This window comes from Dendrobates tinctorius, unplaced genomic scaffold (assembly GCF_039654945.1).
Source record: "Dendrobates tinctorius isolate UK_male_01 unplaced genomic scaffold, ASM3965494v1 ptg000011l, whole genome shotgun sequence".
Taxonomy (NCBI): Eukaryota; Metazoa; Chordata; class Amphibia; order Anura; family Dendrobatidae; genus Dendrobates; species Dendrobates tinctorius.
The window spans coordinates 110674076-110686740 of NW_027361679.1; the positions used below are offsets into that span (position 1 = coordinate 110674076).

General features: G+C 41.6%; 1 protein-coding gene across 1 annotated transcript in view; it reads right to left on the bottom strand.

Moving 5' to 3' along the window:
* Positions 1-7635: 7635 nt before the first annotated feature.
* Positions 7636-12665, bottom strand: part of ISYNA1 (inositol-3-phosphate synthase 1) — a 39160-nt gene continuing 34130 nt past the window's right edge. Inside the window, exons 8-11 of the mRNA XM_073546142.1 lie at positions 12172-12336; positions 11641-11754; positions 9627-9844; positions 7636-8084 (exon numbers count right to left, since the gene is read on the bottom strand). Of these exons, the coding sequence (XP_073402243.1) occupies positions 7859-8084; positions 9627-9844; positions 11641-11754; positions 12172-12336 (723 nt within the window). The 3' untranslated portion in view covers positions 7636-7858. The remainder of the gene's footprint in view (positions 8085-9626; positions 9845-11640; positions 11755-12171; positions 12337-12665) is intronic.

The window sequence follows — 12665 nt, forward strand, 5'->3', positions numbered from 1 at the left end:
CTAATGTTTTATCTCAGGAAGAGTTCAGAAATCAATATTTTGTGGAATAGCCATGATTTTTAATGAAAGCTTTCATGCGTCTTGGCATGCTTTCCACCAGTCTTTCACACTGCTTTTGGGCGACCTTATGCCACTCCTGGTACAAAAATGTAAGCAGTTCTTTGTTTGATGGCTTATGACTATCCATCTTCCTCTTAATTACATTCCAGAGGTTTTCAATGGGATTCAGGTCTGGAGATTGGGCTGGCCAAGACAGGGATTTGATGTGGTGGTCCTTTGTCCACACATTGATTGTCCTAGCTGTGTGGCATGGTGCATTTTCCTGCTGGAAAAAACAGTCCTCAGAGTTGGGGAACATTGCCTGAGCAGAAGAAATCAACTGTTTTTCCAGGATAACCTTGCATGCGGCTTGATTCATACATCCTTCGCAAAGATTAACCTGTCCAATTCCAGCCTTGCTGAAGCATCCCCAGATCATCACCGATCCTCCACCAAATTTCACAGTGGGAGCAAGACACTGTACCTTGTACCCCTCTCCAGGTCTCCGTCTAACCATTAGAGGACCAGAAAGCTGAAAATTAGACTCATCAGAGAAGATTACCTTACTCCAGTCCTCTGTGGTCCAATCTTTATGGTATTTGGCAAACTTCAGCCTGGCTCTCCTTAGCTTCTCATTGAGGAAAGGCTTTTTCTAGCTTTACATGACTTGAGCTCTGCCTCTAGGAGCCTGTTATGAACTGTTCTTGCCGTGCACTTCACCCCAGCTGCCATTTGCCATTACTTTTGTAGGTCACTTGATGTCATCCTGCGGTTGCTGAGTGACATTCGCATAAGAAGATGGTCATCCCGGTCAGTGGAGAGTCATTTTCGCCCTCTGCCGGTCTATAGCTTAATTGCCCCAATGTCTGCTGCTTGACCATGTTGTAATGGACTGCCATCTTAGCAATGTTAGGGATGAAGGCAACACGGCACTCACTGTATCCCTCTGCTAGTAAAGCCAGAATTGAGCCCTTCTTTTCCTCACTCAAGACTTTTCTTTTCAACTCCTTTGGCATGGTTATAAGTTATTTTTTCATTCCTATTACTTTTGGGATATTACTAGCACTTGTTTTGCCATCCAGCTTGTCCTATTGCAAGAGGATTGTGGACACCACAGCAGGGTTTTTTATACTTTTCTTCGTTAAATAAGATTTGGTTGAGGAGATCACCTAATCAGAAGCACATTAAGTAGCATGAGGTGTACTCTGGTTGGAATTCAACTGACATGGCATGGAATGACTGTCAGACATGTAGAGAAGCTCATTTTTATAAAACTGTGCAGTGGTCTCTTAATTTTTGCCAGAGCTGTATATGTATGTAAACTTTTGAGCAGTATAATATATATATATATATATATATATGTACACATACACATGCATACATAAACACACACAGAATAGTGCTCAAAAGTTTACATACCCCGGCAGAATTTTTGCTTTCTTGGCCTTTTTGAATATGAATGCTAAAACAAAAACTTTTTCTCCACTCATAGTAAGTGGTTGGGTGAAGCCATTTATTGTCAAACTACTGTGTTTTCTTTTAAAATCATACTGACAAACCAAAACATCCAAATGACCCTGATTAAAAGTTTACATACCCTGATGATTTTGGTTTGATAACATGCAAAGAAGTTGACACAAATGGGCTTGACTGGCTACTAAAGGTAACAGGTAACATTCTCACCTGTGACCTGTTTACTTATCAGCGTGTGTGTATAAAAGCTGAGTTTATGGGATCCAGACAGGCTCTTGCATCTTTCGTCCAGCCACTGACATTTCTGAATTGTGAGTCATGGGAAAAAAAAATAATAGTCAACGGATCTATGGGAAAGGGTAGTTTAAATAAAACAGGAAAGGGATACAAAACATATCCAAGGAATTGATAATGCAAGTCAGCAGCGTTCAAACTGTGATTAACAAATGGAAAATCAGGGGCTCTGATGTCATCCACAACTGCCAGGAAAGTTGTTCGGGATGCAAAGAAAAACCCACAAATAACATCAGCTGAAATACTAGCCTCTCTGAATACTAGCGGTGTGAAAGTTTCACGATGCACAATAAGGAGGCACTTGAAGAAAAATGGGCTGCATGATTGAGTCGCCAGAAGAAAGCCATTACTGAGCAAATGCCACAAAGTGTCTTGCCTACAATATGCAAAACAGCACAAAGACAAGCCTCAAAACTTCTAGAACAAGGTAATTTGGAGTGATGAGACCGAAATTTAACTTTTTGGCCACAGCCATAAACGTTACATTTGGAGAGAGGTCAACAAGGCCTATGATGAAGGGAACACCATTCCTACTATAAAGCATGGAGGTGGATTGCTGATGTTTTGGGGATGTGTGAGCTACAAAGGCACGGGAAACTTGGTCAAAGTTGAAGGAAAGATGAATGCAGCACGTTATCAGCAAATGCTTCTGTGCATGGGACGTACTTGGACGTTCCAACATGAGAACAATCCAAAACACAAGGCCAAGTCGACATGTCATTGGTTACAGCAGAACAAAGTGAAGGTTCTGGAGTAGCCATTTCAGTCTCCTGACCTCAATATCATTGAGCCACTCTGGGGAGATCTCAAGTGCTCAGTTCTGTGCATGTTATCAGGCCAAAATCAACACTGTATGTAAACTTTTGATCAAGGTTAGTTGGATGTTTTGAGTTGTCATTATGATTTAAAAAGAGAAAACACAGTACTTTGACAATAAATGGCTTCACCCAACCACTAACCATGAGGGGAGAAAAAGTTTTGGTGTTATCATTCATATTCTCTGAAAAAAGGCCAAGAAAGCAAAAATTCTGCTGGGGTACGTAAACTTTTGAGCACAATTGTGTGTGTGTATATATATATATATATATATATATATATATATATATATACACACACACATACATTGTATATATCCACTTTAAAAGCTTTGAAGGTGGGTATTCTACATTATAACTGTGGCTCCAGCGATAGAAGGGACGTTGGTCCTGTATGACCTCATCTGCTTCCACAGACATTATTTGACGTTTCATATTTTTGCGCCAGTCAAGGCCGGCTTCGCCTTCTCTTTGAAAAGTGAGTAGAGTTTGTGTAAGAACTGTCATCATAGTTTGGCATGCGGTATAAATTACGTTTTTCTGTATTTTACTCACTTATATAGCATAACGCAATTATCTCTACAGCAATTTAAAGACATGTGGCACGTCTTTCCAGACCGCAGCATGTCAATTTATAAATTTCACCCATAGATTGTATTGGACGCGGTGAATCCGCACGGTTCAGTGATACATGCGTATTCACTTGCATTCAATAGCCGGCAGCGGACATGTGCTGCTTCCAAAGCGCTGCCAATTACTGAACGTGTGCACATACCATAAAGAGCATGGGAAACAAGCGTCGAACGACTTCAATATTGTTGTTTAGTGGCCTGAACTCAGTGCATGTAAATGCAACAGAAATGTTTGTGTGATGGAGCAATATGCGAGCATTTGGGGCCCCACTTTGTCTAAAATCGGCCTTTCCTGAAGTAAACCCACGCAAACATGGGGAGAACATACAATCTCTTTGTAGATGTTGTGCTTGGTGGAATTGAACCCTGGACCCGGCCCTGCAGTGCTAACCAGTGAAAGACATATGAAAACCTGCATAGAGTTTGCTAAAAAACACATGAAGGACTCAAAGACTATGAGAAATAAGATAGAACTTTTTGGTGATAATTCTAAGTGGTATGTGTGGAGAAAACCAGGCACTGCTCATCACCTGCCCAATAAAATCCCAACAGTGAAACATGATGGTGGCAGCATCATGCTATGGGGGTGATTTTCGGCTGCAGGGACAGGACGACTGGTTGCAATTGAAGGAAGCATGAATGTGGCCAAGTGCAGAGATATCCTGGATGAAAACCTCTTCCAGAGTGCTCTGGACCTCAGACGTGACTGAAGGTTCACCTTCCAACAAGACAATGACCCAAAGACACAGCTAAAATAACAAAGGACTGGCTTCAGAACAACTCTATGACCATTCTTGACTGGCCCAGCCAGATCCCTGACCTAAACCCAATTGATCATCTCTGAAGAGACCTGAAAATGGCTGTCCACCAACGTTCACCATCCAACCTGACGCAACTGGAGAGGATCTGCAAGGAAGAATGGCAGAGGATCCCCAAATCCAAGTGTGAAAAACTTGCTGCATCATTCCCAAGAAGACTCATGGCTGTACTAGGGTGCTACTACTCAATACTGAGCAAAGGGTCTGAATACCAAGTGATTTCGTATTTTCTTTTTTATTAAATTTGCAAACATTTCTACATTTCTGGTTCTTTTTAAGTCAAGATGGGGTGCAGAGTGTACATTAATGAGAAGGAAAATGAACTTTTTTGAATTTACCAAATGGCTACAATGAAACATTTTAAAGGGGTCTGAATACTTTCTGTACCCACTATGTGTGTGTGTGTGTGTGTGTGTGTGTATATATATATATATATATTCCCCTCTTCTTTCCACCTGGTGTTTCCCCACACTTCCCCTGATGCTGTGACACAGCGATACGCGTGGGGTGTGACTCCGCACACATGGGCTCTCCTGCTTTATATTTCCCACCATTGCTTTCCCTCATGTCTTGATTTTCATCATGTGTGACCCCCCCTAGCATTGCAGGGCTTTGATCCTTCTGCTTTTCATGATCTGGCAGATGCATTTATTTCAGCTCTATAACTCCCCTTGGACTTGCTTGTGCTACTATATAGTCAGCTCCCACATTCATCATTGGCCTTTATCTGCTCTAGAGTGGCTTTGAGGGTTATGGTCATTAGTGTGTTGTATTAGGCAAAGACCATTCCATCTGTGTACCAGTTCTCATTATTTGGCTTTGTACAATTGCTGTGATTTATTGCATATATACATTATTTAGCCATGCACACATATGTGGCCGTGCATTTGTGGTTAACTGCATGATTGTTTATTGTTCATCAGCATGTGCCCTATCTCACTTTGTAGTATCCTTGGATGGATCTTTTGTGGATCCTTGCGTGCGTGCGGTTTTCACGGTTTTAAGGCTTTGTATGTTGTTTCATGTTAATAAAACTTTTTTGCATATTTCAGGTGTGTATCTTTTTCTTTCTATTTTATGGTTTCCTATGACACATGATGTAGCACCATGGCACACAGTATAGGCTGTGCACCAGTTACCTTGTATTGCAACCTCTTAATGAATTTGGCACATTTTTTAGCTGCAATGCAGTCAGAATACATTTCTGGAATAATTTACGTCACTAAATTATAATGAGCTTGTTGGATATGCTTTGCCACACCACCAACAGGCTACGCAAACTTTCCAAAAAGCTGGTTGAGTTGGTCAATGCAAAAGGAAGCAACATTTCTGTGCCTCTCCAAGTCAGCATTTCAAGCAATTGTAAACCAGAAAACTAGCGGAAACGGCTTGATCAATTGAGGCCAGAGATGGAAGTAGGCAAACGGTGCAAAAGTTTGAAATAAACCAATTTAAAGAAAATATTTTTAACCAAAAATAAATGCATTAAAAAAAAATACATACATATTCAGATGCCTCGTTCAGATGTCCATGAGTCATGAACGTGTTCTATATTTTTCACAGATAGAACATGTACCCCTTATAGTCTAGAGGGCTGGTCACATGTCTAAAAAAAATACAGCAACATATCCCATTTTAAATAAGTGATGCATCAAATTACCCATACAAGTCTATGGGTCCCTCAAAATCACAGATGGCAGACTGATGGCATCAGTGTCCTATTCAGGATTCATATTGCAAAATGTAGAAGCTTTGCAGTTTATTTTTCTTCAGTGAAAATCACTGATGAAACACTGATGGTAAAAAAAATCTGTCACTGACCAAACACTGAGGACATTCTGATCCAAATCATTTATGAACAACGGTCCGTGTTATTACAGTCAAGAAAATTCATGAATGTCTGAATGAGGCCTTAAAGCGCAACTTTTGAGAATAATCAGAGATGTCAGATGAGGAGTGTGTATATGAGGAATAACACTTTCTGTATTTCTAGTATGGTGCCATACTTGTCCCTCTGAATAGGCTTTTATAGGATACATGTGTAAACGTATCACTCGTTGAAAGTGGTTGATCAGAGCAGGAGACAAATAGTGGCATATTACAAAGTTTTGTCTCTACTTGTAATGTGGACGTATGGAAAGAAAAAATGTAAAGGTGCATTTACTCTTCACATCTGATAGCAATACAACTGGATCTGTGCAATCTGCAGGGAAAAAAATGAAAAACTGGCCTTGAATATGTGAACACATCCTATTGCTTCAAGGCAGTAGTAAAAGTGTAGCCATGTATGATTTAGTCTAAATACAGCTACACATCAAAATGAGGACCTGGGTATATTGGCTACCTGCAAAATAAGGCAACGTTCAGACCACGCTTGGTTTACACAAGTATATCGAATGAGCATGTCTGCAAACTCCAATAGGCCCAAACTGATGACAGCGGAAGAGGTACCAAATGGAAAATCTGGTTTTGTTCTCATCAGGATTGTGTTCAGTATAAAGATTTGGCATCTGCTGCACCTATAGAGCTTATTGACTTACATATGGGTTCAGGAAGACATATTCCCTGTAAGGTAAGACTGTCACATCGGGGTGACTTGGCTTGGTTTCTTCTCATGTGGGGTTCATTTTGTCTTTCTAGCAACCTACCGTATTTTTCGGACTGTAAGACGCACTTCCCCCCCAAAAAAAAATTGGGGGGAAAAACAGGGATGAATTTTATAATCGGAATGTACGGTACTTACACTTAGCGTAGTGGCAGCAGGATTCGGGTGATTCTTCCGGTGGTCCTGGTCCGACGCTGCAGGGCAATGATGGTGTGATGTTGCTCGGTGGTGCCGGGGGCTCCGGCAACATTTTCTGAAAGCTCGGAGCCCCCACACTTCTATTGCCTCAATGCTGTGGCTTCCGGGAAAATGGCCACCGGAGGTGGCGCATGCACAAATTGAGCTTTCGGCTCCGAAATCTCATCTCCCGAGATCACGGGATAAGATGTCGTTGCCGAAATCTCAATCTGCGCCTGGGGAATCAATCTGGCCTCCGGGAAAATGGCCGCCGGAGGCGGCACATGCGCAGATTGAGATGTCGGCTATTTTCCCAGAGGCCACAGCATCGAGGCAATCGAAGTGTGGGGGCTCTGGGCTTTCAGAAAATGTCACCGATGCCCCCGACACCACTGAGCACAGCTGCACCATCCACACCATTCATCGCCCTGTAGCATCGGACATCCGAAAATGTCGCCAGAGCCCCCCACACCACCGAGCACCGCCGCACCAGGCTGGGATGAGAGCGAGATCATCGCCCTGCAGCGTCAACCACTGGAAGAATCACCAGACTTCTGCTGCCACCAGCGCTGCCGATCCCCCCCCACTGCAGGTTAAGCTGAATTCAGGACTGTAAGACGGACCCCCTTTTGACGCCTTAATTTTTTTCCCCCATTTTCCTTCGGAAAATTTGGAGTGCGTCTTATAGTCCGGTGCGTCTTATAGTCCGAATAATTATTTATATATAACGTCTCAGTTATCGGGGTAATAAGTGTAGTTCAATCACACGACATCAACCAAAGTTGCTTGAAGTTAGTTTTATTAACCTATGTTATCATTAAAATAATATATGGATATTAACCTGAAATAAGTGCAAAATTTTAGTAACTAGATCATATCAAACAACTGACAAGATCTAATGTAGAAAAGATCAGTGCAATCGTATTTTGAACCCCAAACTTCTATGGTAATAATCTTCCATAAGGGTCCATATTGATAAATTCTAAAACAACTTGTGGACCTTAACTAATTCTCTATCTCTGTGTCACTGGTGGTCACAGTTTGTTCCAGTCCATTACAGTGGCCATTTTTCATGCCTGGGTAATAAAAGCCATTAACCTGGCCAGGTCCTTTCTTACTGGATACAGGACAAGAACTTAAGACTTGGCTGGATCTCTTGAGATTTATAAAACTTCTTTGCATCTTGTACTCCAACATCATATGATTCTGAGGTGGTAGACCCAAACAAGCCCTGGAACAAAAACACAGTTCCTGAATGTCATAGATGGAATAGGCACGACTTCAAGGCATAGGAGGTAAAACATTTGCTCCCAGTATGGACAGGTCACCTTAATGTACCAGTTTTTTTTTCTTATTTCACCCTCAGATAGGTATCAGTAATGCAAGTTCCCGGTCGTTAGTAAAATACTGTCCAGTCGCCATCTACTGCTATTCCTGGCACTGCTCCGGTCCTTTTCTGAACCAATTGACCAGAGTTGTGACAGGCCCGAGCACTCCAGTATTTGCTGGCTGGACCCAAGTCACTCCTCAATGTAAGACAATGAGACTCAGAATAAGGCTCTCAGACGTACACAGCCAGTGAGATCGTAATGGTAACCATCAACAGTGACTTCCAGCCATTCAGGGCTGTGGTCAGAAGATAGCGGCACTGGAAACAGTAGAAGACAGCCACTGACAAGTATTTTACTACATACAGGGAACAAATGTTACCTATCTGGTGGGGGTATATAACAAAACCTCAGAGTGGTACTTCAAGAAAGAAGCAAATGAAAATAATATTAACTCAATTGCAAGAAAATCCGGATCACCACATATTAGGAGACATTAGCCCCGTACACACTTCAGTGGTGCTCAGCAATGGTATTAGAAAAGTCTAGAGAGCAATTGCAAAGCATATGCTATAGTATGAATTGCAGCACTTATCGGGATATAAAATCCAGAGGACTTTATTCAAAAAACATAAAATGACAGCAGGTAGGCATGTGGAATACAGAAAATATGGACAACCACCATTTCGTGCTTTTGGGACCAGGAAGAAATGCGGATCAGGCGCGAAACAGCTGTTGTCCATATTCTCTGTATTCCACATGCCTACCTGCTGTAATTTTATGTTTAAGTCTTCTAGATTTTATATTCTGGTTAGTGCTGCAATTCATTTTATATGATATTCTTTGAAAATTACATTAAGAATTTAAAAAAAGAAACAAAAATTCATATCCCAGTTAAACCATACTAAAGTGCACTTAGTAATAAAAACATATGTCCGGATGAAGCTATTGCACAAACAATGAATGAAATATTTGCCATCTCAAGACTTTACCAGGGAATACTAACAAGACTTAATCTGAGCTCTGTTGGTATAAATTTGGAGGATGCAAAGAGTCAGATTTCTTACTGGATTGTTCATTTTGCAGTAGATAATTGGGGGTTTGCCACCCTTTTGCCACAAATACAAAAAAAAGTAGTTTACATTTAACCATCTAAAGTGGGTAAAATTGTAAAGAACTAGTGCTGTGTTTACATGCTCTTTCCAATAGAGCTTGTAAGCACTGGGCTGAAGCTGTCCGAATTGCCTTCAGTGCTATTGCACTCCTCCATGCTGCAAAGCTGCCTCTGCTACAGCATCACGAGAGCACAATTCGCATCAGAAAAGCAAAAATATTGCTAAGGCAGGAGAGCACCGCTCTCAACAAGCAGGTGGCAGGGACGCTAGGGAGATCTGGAAATACATGAGGAGACAAGCCCTTTAATACAGAAAGAGCTTACACAATACCTCAGGATGTTCTCAATGCAGTTTCTTTGTCTGAAAAGAGCATTAATTACTGGGGCTCCTTCCGGCACAAGAGGGGCTTTACAGAGGAAGCTGAGAATGGAGAGGACACTGTGAAAAGTCTGGAAATCTTCATCTTTTTCATGGCGGAAAGATATCCTTTGACAAACCTCAGTAAGGATTACCAAGTCTAGGATAATAGGACTAGCGAGAAGGGAATCCTAAAAAAAAAATAGAAGTCATAAAAAAAGTGGTAAGTACTTTCAAAAAAACTTATAGCAACAGAAAACATGATTGTGACATCGTGAAAGCTATTAAAGACGGACAGGTGATCCTGAATTATTTAGCTGTCTGTATGGAACGTGAATGCATGACAAAAGCTGGGAATGACCATTGTGGTTGCACACTGGCGAAGAGGTTTTGCCACCATACTGGGTAATGCTATATTGCTACTATACGTCCTCACTACAAATGGGGGTCTGTAGATTCCTGGAACAAAGGAGGTCAAATCTACTTTAACAGTGGAATAGATTAGCAGTTTTCTGCATAACCATGGGTTGGGAAAGATTTTACAGACAAAAATAAATCTATTTAGCACTTAAAAAAAAAAAAAAATACTGGGTCCTCCAACGTTCAAAAAAAATGATGGCATAGGATCCAGCATAAATTGATATGATTAGAATCTCCCCCAGTATAGTACCCTTATACTCCGTGGCCCTCCCCAGCATAGTGCCCTCATACTCTGCGACCCTCCCCCAGCATAGCACCCTCATACTCAGCGACCCTCCCCCAGCATACTACCTTCATACTTGGAGGTCCCTCCTCCAGTATAGTGCCCTCATACGAGGCGAACCCTCCCCCAGTATAGTGCCCTCATACTCAGTGACCCTCCCCCTGTACTCGTATAGTGCCCTCATACTCAGCAATTTTCAGCAAAACCAGACCTCAGTTGGAATTACAAAGGAAATAACAGTGAGGGTTTATTACATTTTTTGTTGATGATGTGCTTTGTAGCATTTGTCCCACTTTTTTTCTAGGTGTTTCTTTTTTTACCAATTTTTTCATAAACTTTTCTATGAGGCTAAAAAAAAGCTCATCAAATTATATTTTTGCAAATAAATATACATATAAAAAAGCCCACAATAAAAAATACCAAAAAAGTACAAAATTATTACTTTTTTTAAATAAAATATCAGTACAGGGAAAGATGTGTCCCTTTCCTTGGTAGTTACAGCTCAGCACTATGGGTTAGGGTACCGTTACACTACGCGACGCACCAGCGATACGACCTGGTAAGGTCGCTAAATGGTCGCTAGTAAGCTGTCAGACAGATCTACTCAGCGACGCAGCAACGATCCGGCGATCCGTAAAACGACCTCGGCGGTCGTTGGAACCTTGTCACACAACAGCTATTTTGACGACTCCCGCCTGCGTCCCTGAGTTCTGAGTCGCCAACGAGGCCGCTCGTCTGCGTCAAACACAAAAATGCATGCTGGACAGCAGGACACCAGCAATCAAAAAAATGGCCCAGGACATTCGAGCACAATCAGCGAGATCGCAGCGGGGACCCGGTCGCCGCTATGTGTCACATGTAGCGAGATCGCTGTTGCGTCACAAAATCTGTGACGTTTCAGCGATCTCGCTAACGATCTCGCTAAGTGAGACGGGGCCTTTAGAGTAACCGTATCTGCAGTAAAATGCAGATCACTGGGCATGCTACTCTTCAGCAAAGAATTGTCCTTACAAAACAACAAGACAGACCCTTTAAGATGAATAAAATGGAAGGCGACAGGTTCTACCCATGTACTGTCATTTTCTGACTACAACCCTCAATGAGGTGAAAAGACTTCTACTACTACATGTTATGAGATTTGCATTGACGTTTAGATACAGAAAGGAATTTCTGTTTCCCCTACATAGGTACCATTACTATAGACGTTCTTGCAGTTGCTTTACAACATAACATATTACAAATTTCTAAAACGGAAGTCAACAAGACGAATATTACAAGTCTTACCTCACAAGTGTTGTGAATAACAATGGTGTTGGTTCCACCCATCATGATTTCGGATGTATACTCATCCATTGCTCTTTTACTGTCTCCCACATACGGGACATACTTAATAACCACCTAGACACAGACAAAAGACATGGAATATTATAAAAAGTACACAACACAACTTCGCTACTGGTAGGTGGAGCAAAATGTTATCATGGAAATGGTGAACTAGCAAAAAAAAAAAAAAAAAAAAAAAAACCTTCCATGGTTAGGAAATGAAAGAACAAGTAAAGCTGGTGTACTAGGAGGCCTAAAGGTAAATGTCAATTGTCTAGTGCCTAACAGTCCGACACGACAGCCGAAGTACAAGAAAAAGAGCAGGAACAGCTGGAACAGGGTACTGGCTGAAATGTAGTATTCATTACATTGGTCCATGGGCACTCAGTATTTAAGATTCAATATCAGGAGTAGAAATATTTTATTGTAACAAAGATCAAACTGTTACAGAGAAGAAGACAAGGGATAGCCCTGCCGAGAAGAAGTACTCACACAGTGGTCTGGTTTCTCATTTGCTCCATATAAAATAGGGTTTGATTGAACCATGTCATCCACAACATTGCTTTTGGAGATCTCCTTGGAGCGGAACTGCTGAGGAGCAGAAAGGTTCTTCCCATCATTGTTACCCAGGTGGTTATAGCTCACTATGGAAACCGTCTGTTTCATTCATGGAAAAAAAAGAAAGTCATGGAGAAGTTCTGTAGTGTCACGCATATTGCAAAACTCCATAAAGGGGCAGTCACATAATTGAAGGCTAGAAGATAGGGACTGGCTTAGGCTTGCTGGGGGGTCCACCCGCTGAGAACAGGGCTCTGGCACAGAGTGGATTGCATATGTGCACTTTTGTTCCTTTTAAGACAGGGTTCTGAAGAGCACAGTTTTGAGAGTGCTGGGGTCTCAGAAATCAGACCCACACAAATCAGTAAGTTATCCTCTATCCAAAGGAAAAGGCTGGAATCACACTTGTAGTTTCTATAGCAAACAAA